The sequence below is a fragment of the Muntiacus reevesi genome, chromosome 3 (genome assembly GCF_963930625.1).
Source record: "Muntiacus reevesi chromosome 3, mMunRee1.1, whole genome shotgun sequence".
In the NCBI taxonomy this organism is placed as follows: Eukaryota; Metazoa; Chordata; class Mammalia; order Artiodactyla; family Cervidae; genus Muntiacus; species Muntiacus reevesi.
Window position 1 is genome coordinate 81,404,176 of NC_089251.1, and position 13,108 is coordinate 81,417,283.

Sequence of the window (13,108 nt, forward strand, 5' to 3'; positions counted from 1 at the left end):
GTAAAGAGTCTGCCTGAATTGCGGGAGACCCAGGTTCGATCCCTGGGTCAGGAAGATACCCTGGAGGAAGAAATGGCAACCCACTCCAGTACTCTTGCCTGGAAAATTCCATGGACAGAGGAGCCTGGTGGGCTACAGTCCATGGGGTCGCAGAGAATGCGAACACTCAGAACGTGACTGAGTGACTTCACTTTCACTTTATTTCTTTGGGGATGCTACCTGTGCTATGTCCATAGCTGTATGTTCTCCACGCAGGCTGGGTATACCTAATTTGCTCAGCCTTTTACCTTCCCCAGGGCTGTACTGTACCTGGCACCTAGTACGTGGTGTCACCTGGCGACAGGGCACGGGAGGAGAAACTTGGGGGACAGACTTGGACCTGGAGGGGCTAGTCTCCAGAACTGCAGAGCTGAGGGTAACAGACAGAACACCATGCTCTGGCTTTCCACTTACAGGAAGGCCCAGGAATACTGGAGTGGGTAGTCTACCCCTTCTCCAGGCGATCTTCCTGACCCAGGGATCGAACCCAGGTCCACCTCATTGTGGGCAGATTCTTTACCATCTGAGCCACAGGGATGGGGAAAGGAAGGAGTAATTGATAGCATGTGCACGGTGGCTACTTCTTGGTTTCACTTTTCTGTTTAGCATAGATAAGTTTTCTAGCTTCAAGCCAAAGAAACCCAACCTGAAACTCCCGTCTAGCTTCCTACTTTGGATCTATAACTACTAAATCCTGATAGACTATCTGAAGTAGACATAGGCTTAATGGAGAGGAAAATAAGCCTGGGCACATAAACTCTGAAACAGATTATGTCATTACAAAACCCCCAGAGCAACAAAGAATCCACTGTTTCCAAGAAGTAGGGGAAATATTTCTAAGGAGGAAGTGGGATGCTTGAGGAGAGTGGGGGTCTGTGCAGCAAGGAAGGGTTATCAGCTGGTCCCTGTGGTTGGGAGGGAGGTACTGAAACAGCGTGAGGCATGAGCGAGGCACCAGGGAAGCAGCTGGTGTCTGACCTGGGAGCCATGTAAAACTTTTTTTTAAACTGGAAAGTATTATAAAGTAAGATTTGCATTTTGGCTAGATAACTTTAGTAACTAGATGGAGGACAAATCTAGAGAGATTTTTCACCCCCTGGTTAGAGAACCGTTATCCGCATTCATTTGTTCTTTCACTGATCCCAATTTATGAAGTTTGTAATATAAGCCAGGCACTGATCTAGAGAAGAAAAGATAGCCTACACCAGGACTCAGTAACACATACTGAGGAGACGGGTTCAAGAAATACTTTGTTGTTAAAAATCATCAAGACCTTGGAACTTCCCTGGTGGGCCAATGCAGGGGAAACGGTTCGATCCCTGGTCCAGGAAGATCCCACATGCAGCAAGGCAACTAGGCCCATGTCCTACAAATACTGAACCCAGGAGCCACAACTACTGAAGCCCTCGTGCCCTAGAGCTCATGCTGCACAACAGGAGAAGCCACCGTAACGAGCAGCCTGCGCACTGCAGCTAGAGAGCAGCCCCCCTCTCGGCAGCTAGAGAAAGCCTGTGTGGAGCAAGGAAGACTCAGCACAACCATAAATGAATAAAAGTTTTAAAAAATCATCAGGACCTAGTGACTAACAATATGGGGATAGGTGGGGGGAGGGACTGAAAAGGGAAAAGGAAGCATACTGATGGACGGTTGGAACTAATACTGTGTCCAGAGGATTTTTAGAGTATACTCTGCATGATACCATAATGATGGATGCAGGTCATTATACCTTTGTCCAAACCCACTGAATACACCACACAAAGAGTGAACCCTAGGGAATTCCCTGGTGGTTCAGTGGTTAGGAATCTGCTTCCACTGCAGGAACTAAGATCCTGCAAGATGCATGGCACAGCCAAAAAAAAAAGTGAACCCTAATGTAAATTGTGAACGTTGGGTGATAAAGATGTGTCAGCGTAGGTTTATCAATTATAATAAACGCACCATCCTGGTGGAGGATGTTGATAACGGGGAGGCTATGCCTATGTGGGGCTTCTCTGATGGCTCAGTGGTAAAGAATCCACCTGCCAATGCAGGAGACACAGGTTTGATCCCTGGGTCAGGAAGACTCCCTGGAAAAGGAAATGGCAATCCGCTCCAGTATTCTTGCCTGGGAAATTCCATGGACTGGGGAACCTGGTGGAATACAGTCCATGGGGTCGCAAGAGAGTTGGACATACTTCAGTCGCTCAGTCTTGTCTGACTCTTTGTGACCCCATGGACTGCAGCATGCCAGGCTTCCCTGTCCATCACCAACTCCCAGAGCTTGCTCAAACTCATGTCCATCGAGTCAGTGATGCCATCCAACCATGTTATCCTCTGTCGTCCCCTTCTCCTCCTGCCTTCAATCTTTCCCAGCATCAGGGTCTTTTCCAAGCAGTCAGTTCTTCATATCAGATGGCCAAAGTACTGGAGTTTCAGCTTCAACATCAATCCTTCCAATGAATATTCAGGGCTGAATAAGTTGGACACAACTTAGCAACTAAACAACAGCAACATGCATATGTCAGAGTAGAGGGTGTGGAAAATATCTGTACTTTCTGTTCAATTTTGCTGTGAACCTAAAACTTCTCTAAAAAAGATTAAGCCTTATTTAAAAAAAATCAGTAGGACCTGACAATGATACTGAGTGGGGTCGGGAGGTAGTATGAAAAGGTAAGAGGAAACCTATTGATGGAGGGTTGAAACTAATACTATACCCATTACTTTAGAATTATATAAAGTCCAAAGGAGTTTTCTGTAAGAAGCTCTGCAAAGATTAAAACACATAGATCAAAACAGTCTTCATTTGCACTATCTTTGAACCAGGAGACTACTTTGGAATTTGTTATTTCTCCAGGTCAGAGACTTAGACCTGCCCTAGGGAAGTAATTATAAAATCAACTGAATTGTAGGTTGAACCCAGAGAGGTTGAAATAAAATACAAACGTCTTGCTGAGCTTCTCTCTGCAGCCTCGTGGTAAGCCTTTCCTACCAGTTCTAATTTTGTCAAAATGGGTTTGCTTTCATGTAATTTTAGAAGGAGCTTTCAAAAATGGAGAGCAGCGAGAACCGCAAGTGAACACAGATGGGCTGGGGGACAGGGTGGATTTCATTTTATAAAAATGAAAAGTATCTCATCTCAAGGAAGAGAAGAAGATGAGTCTTTACTAATGTTACTTTAAGAGGCAAATCAAATCATTCACTTTGTTAACTTAATTCCTTATCTACAACTACGAGTAAAGAATAGCAAAATTAGAAGAAGGAAAAAAAAAAAAAGCTGTGTGCTCTAAATGCCTATAAAGACACATGCTTAATTCTGTACTGTGTTGTATGCATCATAAAGTCTTGCTGGGCAGGTGGCCCAGATCGCCTCCAAGTCTCACAGTTCTGTAAGGCAAAAGGATGAAATATAATATTTACAGCCCTGGGAGTGAATTAATCCCTGGAGAAAAGAAGGACTGAATTTTCTCACCTGCTCACATTCAGCGGGCTCAGAACCTAAGCAGGGCACCAAGGACCGGTTTCCTCCTGTTGTCACAGGGCAGGATACTAGATTCAAGCCTTGAAGCTAAATATCTGACCTGTCAGTGCTGGGTCTCTGTGGACTTCCACCTGTGTTTCCTGGTAAACAGCTTCTAGGAGTTTCACCTCTGGGAAACTGCAGGGACAGCCCTGACGGCAACATCAAAAGCATTCTCAAGAATAGCTGAAGATGCCTCAGGTAACAGAGCATGTGCCCATCCTAAGCGGTAGCAAATGCTATATGGGCTGCACATTTTTTTTTTTTTAAAGTGGAGAAAAACAGCTGCTCAGAAGAAGCTAAGCTCCACGAACTGCTGATATGCAAACCCAGTGTTGACAGCTGAGCTGCAGCTTTGCTCCTGGTCTACAGGTGAAATGAGCTCTCAGCCTTGCAGAGACCTGTTGGTGCAGGAGAGAGGTGCCTGTGAGCAAGGACCAGGCCTCACACTTGCTGGGGCATTTCTGGTGGGCTTTGAGGAAAAGGACAGCCTTCTACCAGAGCAAGAAAGGGGAAGAATGAAGAGGCCACGTAGTGCAGGCTGTTGTCTTCCATGCTTTATTGACGGAAAGGGCTGAAGACATTTTATATGTCCTTCCAAAACTGTCACCAGGAAGAAAGGCAGGAGTAGAACAGCTGCCCAAGGTTGCTGGAGGTCCTTGCACCCTGCCTGTAGGAGAGGTCTAAAGGCAGCTATAGGACTTCCCTGGTGGTCCAGTGGTTAAGAATCCGCCTGCCAATGCAAGGGACACGGGCTTGATTCCTGGTCTAGGAAGATTCCACAGGCCGTGGGGCAACTAAGCCTGTGCGCCACAACTACTGAAGCCGTTGTGCCCTAGAGCTCTTTCTCTGCAACAAGAGGAGCCACTGCAATGAGAAGCACAGACTCTGCGGCTAGAATAAAGCCCTCAAGCAGCAACGAAAACCCAGTGGAAACAAAAATAAAATTAGAAAAAAATAATAAACACGGCTATAAGTTTAAGATGAGGGGATCTCATCATAGTATGCTTGCTTTGGTTCCCTGAAATTCTCTGTCAGAGTATTCCTTTCCTCTCTCTGTAATAACACCCAATCAGTAAGACTGAGAAAAACAAAATGGAGGACAGGACTTAACTTCTACCCCAAACACACATGGGGGGAAAGTTCCTTTTTACTGAGTAGCTCAGCCATAGTATTACAACTACTGCACAGTAAGAGGTGTTACTTTCTCATACAATGGGTTTTCCCATTACCTGAAAAGTTACTTACCGAGGGTCTGTAACCAAGGTAAAACACCCCCAAAGTTTAGATCTGCATCAGCATTTCCCTTAAGAGCTCAGGTTACAGCTTTCATGAGGGAGGTGAAAAACAAATATAAATTAACAGCCACAAAAGATGGAGACTTGGCCTCTATCTTTGTCTCTCTCTCTTTTTTTCTTTGTAAATATTTTGAACAAACATGTTTTCTGTTTTCTTTGCAGAAAAGCAGAAATAAACTGAGAAAAAGGAGAAACGGGAAGGAAAATAGTGAGAGAAGCGGGGAGGCCACCTGTATAAAAGGTGGCAGAAGAATGAGAACTGACAACCATCCAAAGCTTTATTTATTTAGTTCCTAGCTTTCTGTTTCTTGGCTGTATGGTGATCCTGTCTGTCTATATAGTCAAGAAATTCATTTACTTTTCTTTTTTTCCCCTCTCTTTTCTTCCTTTCCCATCTCCCAGAATGTTTTTTGACATCTAACCGTCTGTAGGATACAGGTCTAGTTAAGAGCCCCAGATTTAACACCAGACTGCCTGGGTTTGAACCCCAGCCTTTCACTGCTCTTTAACTGAGTGCCCCTCAGTACGTGACTCAAACTCCTTGTGTTACAGTTCCCACCTTCATTAAATAAGAAAAATGAGCAGAACCTGGTTATAGGGTTGTGGTATGGACTCTTTATTTATAAAGGGCTCTCTGAAATGCCAGCCTTGATTATCATAAACCCTCACCTCATCTCTCAGGTAGACAGTATCTTCCTTTGTTTGACTCAACACAACTGCCATTTCTAGTTACTGTATATCAGTTCCCAGAACTCCTAATGAGTTGGTCTAACAGGTTTCTTATAGCCTGTCTCAAGGAAGTGGGCTTGGGGTTCAGTGCAGCCCAGTTCTGGCTGAATACCTGGTACACCTGTGAATCTGCCCTGGGTAGATTGACCTTGAACCCCAGGCAAGCCTAGGGTCATCCAGGGCCAACCCAGGATTGCAGCCGTACCAGAGCCTGGTGCAGATCTGACCTGGCCCCCACAAACCTCTATTGATCCATCTATAATTTTCTGCCACCAAAAGCATGCCCTGAATGCTTCAGAAGCCGAGCACTTCCCTGGGGACAGTCTTGCTGTTTCCTGCACTGCCCATTCGTGTTCATCTCCATCCAAAACATCTTTCTCCTTCTCATTACCTGGCAAAATTATACATGCCCTTCCAAGATTTATTTCATTCTCATGTCTTCTATCTGGGAATTACATCTATCTTGACAATATTTTCCAGGTTAGTGGATAATATTCTGGCTGACTCCTCCACCAGTCAATTGCTGGTGATCCCAGCTACACTGGGGAGGCTTTTTTTTTTTTTTCATGGTACAATAAAAGCACATGGGGCTGGTGCACTGGGAAGACCCAGAGGAATGGGATGGGGAGGGAGGTGGCGGGGGGATCGGGATGGGGAACACATGTAAATCCATGGCTGATTCATGTCAATGTATGGCAAAAACCACTACAATATTGTAAAGTAATTAGCCTCCAACCAATAAAAATAAATGAGAAAAAAAATAAATAAAAGCACATATTGGGCAAGAAAAAATTTTTTCTAAGAACAAACATATTTCAGTGAATGTTTAAACCATATAGCAAACTCCCACAACAAAAGCAGAAACTATCATGAAGCTTTTAATCTTCACCCTTTGAAGTCCATCATCTTCAGAGCCAGGTAAACAGAGCCTCAAAATCCACCATCATTACCAAAATTGGGGAGGCATTTCTGAATGACCAAATGACTCTGGACTGGCCTCAGTTAAGCCACTTGCCTGTGGGCTTTTGGGTAATGTTAAGAGTCAGATAAAGGAGAATGGATACATTTATATGTATTCTGAGTTACTTTGCTGTCCACGTGAAACTATCACAACATTGTTAATTGGCTATACTCTAATATAAAATAAAAAGTTTAAAAAAGAGATGTAATCTGAGCTCCTACAGATTTCTTCTTGGCTGAAAGTTGGCCAGACATGTGAAATCTTACATTACTGAGGAGGAGAATAGAAGTTACCGCCCTTTTTGGAGGAAGTTTCAAAGAACAATAGTTGTTTCTTAAGCATTTCTGAGAAAGAAGGAAGAAAAAAATCCCTATAATTTCAGTTTAAGTGCCACTGGGCAAACAGATATAATCTATGAGGGAACAGCTAAAGTATGATTATGTAAAAGAAAATTACAAATTTTTCAAGAGCTCTGAAGTTGTTGCAACTTATTTATGTAATAGAGTTCTAAAGAATTTGAAGGATGTGGAGATGGCAGTAAAATGTTATACTAAGAGCCTTATAGAATTACAGAATGTAAGAGTTACAAGTGACTTTATAGACCAATTGTTGGTTCTTAATCATGAGTATGGGGCTTCCTCGGTGGTTCAGCGGTAAAGAATCTGCCTACCAATGCAGGAGACACAAGTCTGCTCCCTGGGTAGGGAAGATCCCCTGGAGGAAGGCATGGCAACCCACTCCAGTATTCTTGCGAGGAAATTCCCATGGGCAGAGGAGCCTGGTGGGCTACAGTCCATGGGGTCGCGAAGAGTTGGACACGCCTAAAGCAACTGAGTGCACAGGCAATCATGAATACATGATAAAATTTTCACTGGTCCACAGAAAACTAAGATAGATTTGGATAATCAGTTGCCATATTCTTTTACAAAGTAAGATAAGTTCAATTTAAAAGGTCCTTCTTTATTCCAAGATTAAATTTTTCCCATTTTTGTGGTATTAATATATTCTTTCTTTTATGAAAAACGGTGACTATGAATGGTAGTTTTTTTTTAATGTAGCCTATTTAACTCTGCTTCTTATTATTATCCCAATCAGTTAAATTTTTTAAATCAAAATATAATATGCATATATTCCCAATTAATTTTAATAGCTCTGTATTTGTAATAGCTTTCTAGCCTTGGCAAAATGAAAAGTTGAACAACCTGAGATAAATCTCTCTAATTTTTAAAAATAGAATTTATGAGTATGATTTATAAAAATTTATGAACCCTGAGTTCAACATCCTATTTGCAAAAAAAAAAAAAAAAATGGAGTCTAGAGAGTTCAAATAATAAAGTATTATACATGCACTGAAGGTCCCATAGCCAGTCAATAGCCAAGCCAAGACTGGAACCTGGGCTCTTGCCTCCTGAAAGTTCAGAGCTTTTACAGCCTACTCAGCTTCACAGGTGTCCTGGATTAGTACAGAGGGGAGAATTTGACCTAAAGCTACTTACAGTGTAGAACTGTGATGAATGTGAATTTTACATGGTCAATTAGATTACATGTTAAGTTGTATTGTGCTTTGCCACAATTATCTCTTACAATCATGACAAATAATCTTTACCTGGCATGAATTATGCATTTTTTGGTGTGACTTTCATCTGATCAAAACTCAGTAGGATAGCATAAAATTTTGTAAATATACAGAAAGAATTATGCCCTTATTTCATCACCTCGCTTGTAAGCTGCTTACCTCATTTTCTTGTCAGTCACACAACAGTAGCTGCCACTATTTTTCCCTTGCAGCTCACAATATAAGAGTTCCAATGCAATAATTCTGCATCTACCTATTGGGCCATGTCCATATCAGATAACACATGTTATCAGACCAAGGTAAATATAAAAAAACCCTGGAGCCAGGAAAACATTCAACTCTGTGATGCTAAAAAATTGTAATCAGGGGAGCTGATGAAGAAAGCATTTGTCTTTCTAGACTTCTGCTCTGCCTTCCCTTCATCCTCTACTTTTACTTTAGATTTCTTTGATGATGCTTTTAACATTCACCTTATCTCTGATTTTAACAAAATCCCAATAAGAATATGTACATACCGCTTTGGGGATAATTACTCCAAGTTAATTTCTATAACCTGCCACAAATAACAGTACCCCTGCAAGTCATCTTGTTGTCATCCATCTGTCGCCTGGAGCCAGGTGGGGGTACACATATGATCTAGTACAAAATTACACCCGTCAATCCTGGAGATAATACATGAACCAAGGTCCCTTCTTTCTTTTTTTAAACTGAGATAACTCACATACCATTTCAAAGTGCACAGTTCAGCAATGCTTAGTGTATGTACAAGGTTGTGCAACCATCACCACTATCCAATTCCAGACTCTTTCATCCCCGAAGAAATCTCATACTCATTATCGCTCCCCATTCTCCTCTGTCCCTAGCCCCTGGGAAACCACTAATCAACTCTCTATCTCTATGGATTTGCCTACTGAACCAAGGTACTTTTGATCCCAAATAATAATAACCAAGGTGACCTCAATTCAGTTAACCCAGGAGACACACAAACACACAGATACACACACACACACCCCCATGAAATTCCTCTCTGGCAACACCTCACCTTCCCTCCTGATATGCAGGACTCCTTCTTCCACACCATTCCCCTGTGTTTCAGAGGTGATATACCCACATTTGTCCTACTCAAGGTGCAAGCCATCCCACCCTTTTCTTCTGTCAAAAACCATGACATGTTCTATCAGGGTCCTGCATGTGTAGGGTAATGCTTAGGTAAATTCCCCTCTGCTAAGATGCTAAGAAATAACAGATTGACACTTTAGTAGAGACCTTCTGAAGTCTAAGGCTCAGCTGGGATGACCATCTGACCCAGTTTGTCTGGGACTATCTCAGCATATGCCTGTGGCCCTGGCTTAATTATTAACAGCATTCCTTCTCTCTCAAAATTGTCATGGTTTGATCGTCTAAGTACATGGTCTCCCAACCTTACCCAAAATAAATGACTGATCATGGCAACTATGGGCATTGTGTCAGGCCAACAGGGGAAATAAATTTAGGGAAATGAAGTTTTAATGTTTCTCACATTGCACCCCAGCTCTGCATTCCTATAAAAGGTTTAAATTCACCAACCTGTAGGAATCAGGACTTCATCCACAGGCAAAAAAGCATCAGCTTCTATAGTGACTTCATGGTCATATATATTTGGGGAACCCTGGGAGAGAAAAAGTAGAGAAAGAAATGAAGATTTAATGCTCAGTCTTATATATTTGCTTACAACTTCTCTTGCAGAAATGATTTCAAGTATTGATGAAAACTTTAGAAATCTCATTTGACCGATGAGGATGACTAATATGTTCATTTAAGTTAGGTAGGTAGGGGCTCAAAATAGTAGCCGATACATCTGAAAGAAGCTTTCAAGGGTGACCCCAGCATGACGTCTCTGAATGGAATGATGAAAGTGAAAAGTCAGACAGACAATGGTGGTTTGAAAGCCTTTAGGGTTTTCACTTATTAGCAGAGGGGTTCCTTCTACTCTCCTCACATCCCAGGCAAAGAGAAGAGCAGGGTCAGTGACCTGTAACACAGGTGCTAGGTGTTCAAAGCATTGCCTGTAGGTTCACTAGGGGTGGGCCATGTCACCACTTCTCTGGTCCGAAGTCCCCCATTCCCTGCCACATAGCAGAAGACTGGGAGTCAGAACTGGGGTCCCAGCTCCTCCATAAAGACAGCCTGCCCTCCTGGCAGAGTCCAAAGCTAGTACATGAAGTGTTAGCTGGTGGTCAGAAAGGCCTGGGGTCTAATCCTGGCTCCCAGTGAGTGGCCCAGGGAAGTCACTAAACCTCCTGGAATCTCACTTCCTTCAGCATAAGACTGGGCTGATGCCCCCATTCTGTCCAGGGTTCTCGTGGGGAACAGTTTAGTCAAATGTGCTTGCAAACTGGAAAATACACATATATGCTTCTAACAAGAAGGATTATATTTTAATAGCAGTATTTTTTAGTTAATTAAAAAAAATAATTTATTTATTTATGGCTGTGCTGGGTCTTTACTGCTGCACGGGCTTTTCTCCAGTTTCAGAGAGCTGGGGCTACTCTTCAGTTGCGGTGTGAGGGCTTCTCACTGCTGTGGCTTCTCTTGTCGCAGAGCACAGGCTCCAGGGCGCACGGGCTTCAGCAGTTGTGGCGCACAGGCTCAGGACTGTGGTCCCGAGGCTCTAGAGCACAAGCTCGACAGCTGTGGTGCACAGGCTCAGTTCTCTGCACCATGTGGGATCTTCCCCGGTCTGTGTCTGATGCGTTGGCAGGCGGATTCTTGACCACTGAGCACCAGGGAAGCCCTAACAGCAGTATTTTAGAGCTTCCCAGCAAAAGATGTGAGACGGAAAGCAGCTGAGGGCTTTGCTGAGTGAATGCTCAAAAGTAAACGACACCAGTTGTTTTCAACTGGGGGTGATTTTGCCCCACGGGTCTCCTGAGACATGTTTGATTGTCATGACCAGGGACAGTCATGCTCCTGGGGAAGTAGTTCTGGGAAGAGGCCCTGGATTCTGTCAAACAGCCGACCATGCCCAGGAGAGCCTCCCCACCCCCACATCGAGGAATTATCTGGCCTGAAATGTCAACAGTGTTGAGGCTGAGAAACCCTGAGCTGAGGTAAACTGAAGGCTCTGCAGTTTCCTGAGAAGTAGGCAGAGAGAGGCAGTGCGCTCTGGGGATAAACTGAAAACAGACTATGGTGAGATGGCCTCGGCCGCACAATCAAATGGAGTCATCCTGAGGAGAAAGGCCAAGATTTTAGAGGCCATGAGAATCGATGTCTACACACGACAGAGACTAGTTTATTTACACTACCAAGAGGCTCTGTTTCTGAGGAACTAGGATTCTCTTGGGCTGTCCCAGTGGTCAGGGGTAGGAGTGGGTGGGAGACCAGGCTGGAGCAGGGGCCTCTGCCCACACCTTAGCCACTCCTTTCATCCCTGACCTGACCTGGGAAGGCAGGTCCAAGATGGTAGTGGCCTGCATCGCTGCCTATAGCTGTTATAGCCTAGAAGGGTCTCTCCCCTGTGTGACTCTCCCTGTGTCATTGTCTCATGCCTCAGGCTATGAGAGCACCCAAGAGGCCCCTCAGACTGAGGAAGAGAACTTGGGACTCTTTCCTTGGCTCTAATTATTTGTTCAATGCTCACCTCAAGGTTGAGTAGTATTCCACTGTATGAATATATCACTTGTTTATCTGTTCTCCTGTTAATAGACTTTTGAGTTGCTGTGAATTTTTTTTTTTTACTATTATGACTTTTGAGTTGCTTTGAATTTTTTTTTTTTTTTACTATTATGAATAGAGTGTCTTAGGAATTTCCTTTTACTTTTTTTTTTTTTAACACTAGAGCAGGAAGAAAATGATTCCATATGAAAATCATAGACCAATAAATTGAGTCCAAGATGTTGAGAAGAAGTCTGGGAGAAGAAAGAAAGGAACACTGACTAGGCACCCACTCTCTTAATGGTTGAGTCACTAAACAGCAGTAACACTCCTTCAGTAAAGAAAGCATGCTTTTCAGTTTATGACTTTCTTACTTGGAATAATGCAAAGTCTCCTCTAGTGGAATATTACTGTTGGATTATTTTCTTTTCCAGGGTGATGAAAACTTGGCAAGGAATGGTGAGTCACAAACAGAACTGAGGCCCATCTCTGAGTTCAGTGTTTGCTTTTGTTAACTTTGTTTGATTGCTACTATTTGTATTAATAATGTTAACCATTTAGAGCTCACTATGGCTTGGATGGGGGCATTAAAGACCTTTTTGTGCATTGCCATGACCACCACCTTAATTCAACTCTAATCACCTCTAGCAAGAGAGACACCGTTGGTTCCTACCCAAAAGCCATCTAACTCCATTATTAGCAAACACCCTCCTTTTCCCCTGGCAGAATACTGACTAGTTGATTCATCCCATAAGGAGGATATATTCAGGGATAGGACCCCCACCTGGGTCCCAGAGAGCAAACTTTGATTTGTCTAATTCCCTTGCTGGTGATTGGGTTAAGCAGAGCATAAGACACACTCTGGCCAACAAAATGTGAGGAAAGTCTGTTGAGGAGCTTCTGGAAAAAGTTTTGCTTCTTCTTAAAAATGGAACATTAGAGATATGAAAAAAAAGAGTAGGCCCTTTTTTAAAAATCTCTGGATGTGACTATATGAAAAGGTGACTTGTGGAGCTGTGGCAACCATTTTGTAATCATGAGGGGATAAGCCTGAAGACAAAAACCATAACACTGAAAAAGCAGAATGGAATGAAGGAAGAATTTGGGTCCTTGATAACATACCTACAAAGACATACCAGAACCATAGCTATTGCTTTTCATCTCAAATTGCCCCAGGCCTGTTTTCATAGCTCTTAAGGCAAAGTTTCAGTTTTGTTTTGTTTTTTTAAAAAAAGTTCACCCACTTTTGCGTTAGATAAGAAAGGAACAGTCAAAAAAAAAAAAAAACCCTCGACTAATCTACAATCTACATACCTTTTCCATTCTTTGAAAAACACCGAGCTTTCCTGTCTCTAGGCCTTCAACACTCAAAC

The 13,108-nt window shown here is 43.0% G+C and overlaps 1 protein-coding gene across 1 annotated transcript in view; it reads right to left on the reverse strand.

Moving 5' to 3' along the window:
* The window catches only part of GALM (galactose mutarotase), a 56,189-nt gene that overhangs the window by 24,168 nt on the left and 18,913 nt on the right, over positions 1-13,108 (reverse strand). Inside the window, exon 4 of the mRNA XM_065929415.1 lies at positions 9,666-9,747. Within this exon, the coding sequence (XP_065785487.1) occupies positions 9,666-9,747 (82 nt within the window). The remainder of the gene's footprint in view (positions 1-9,665; positions 9,748-13,108) is intronic.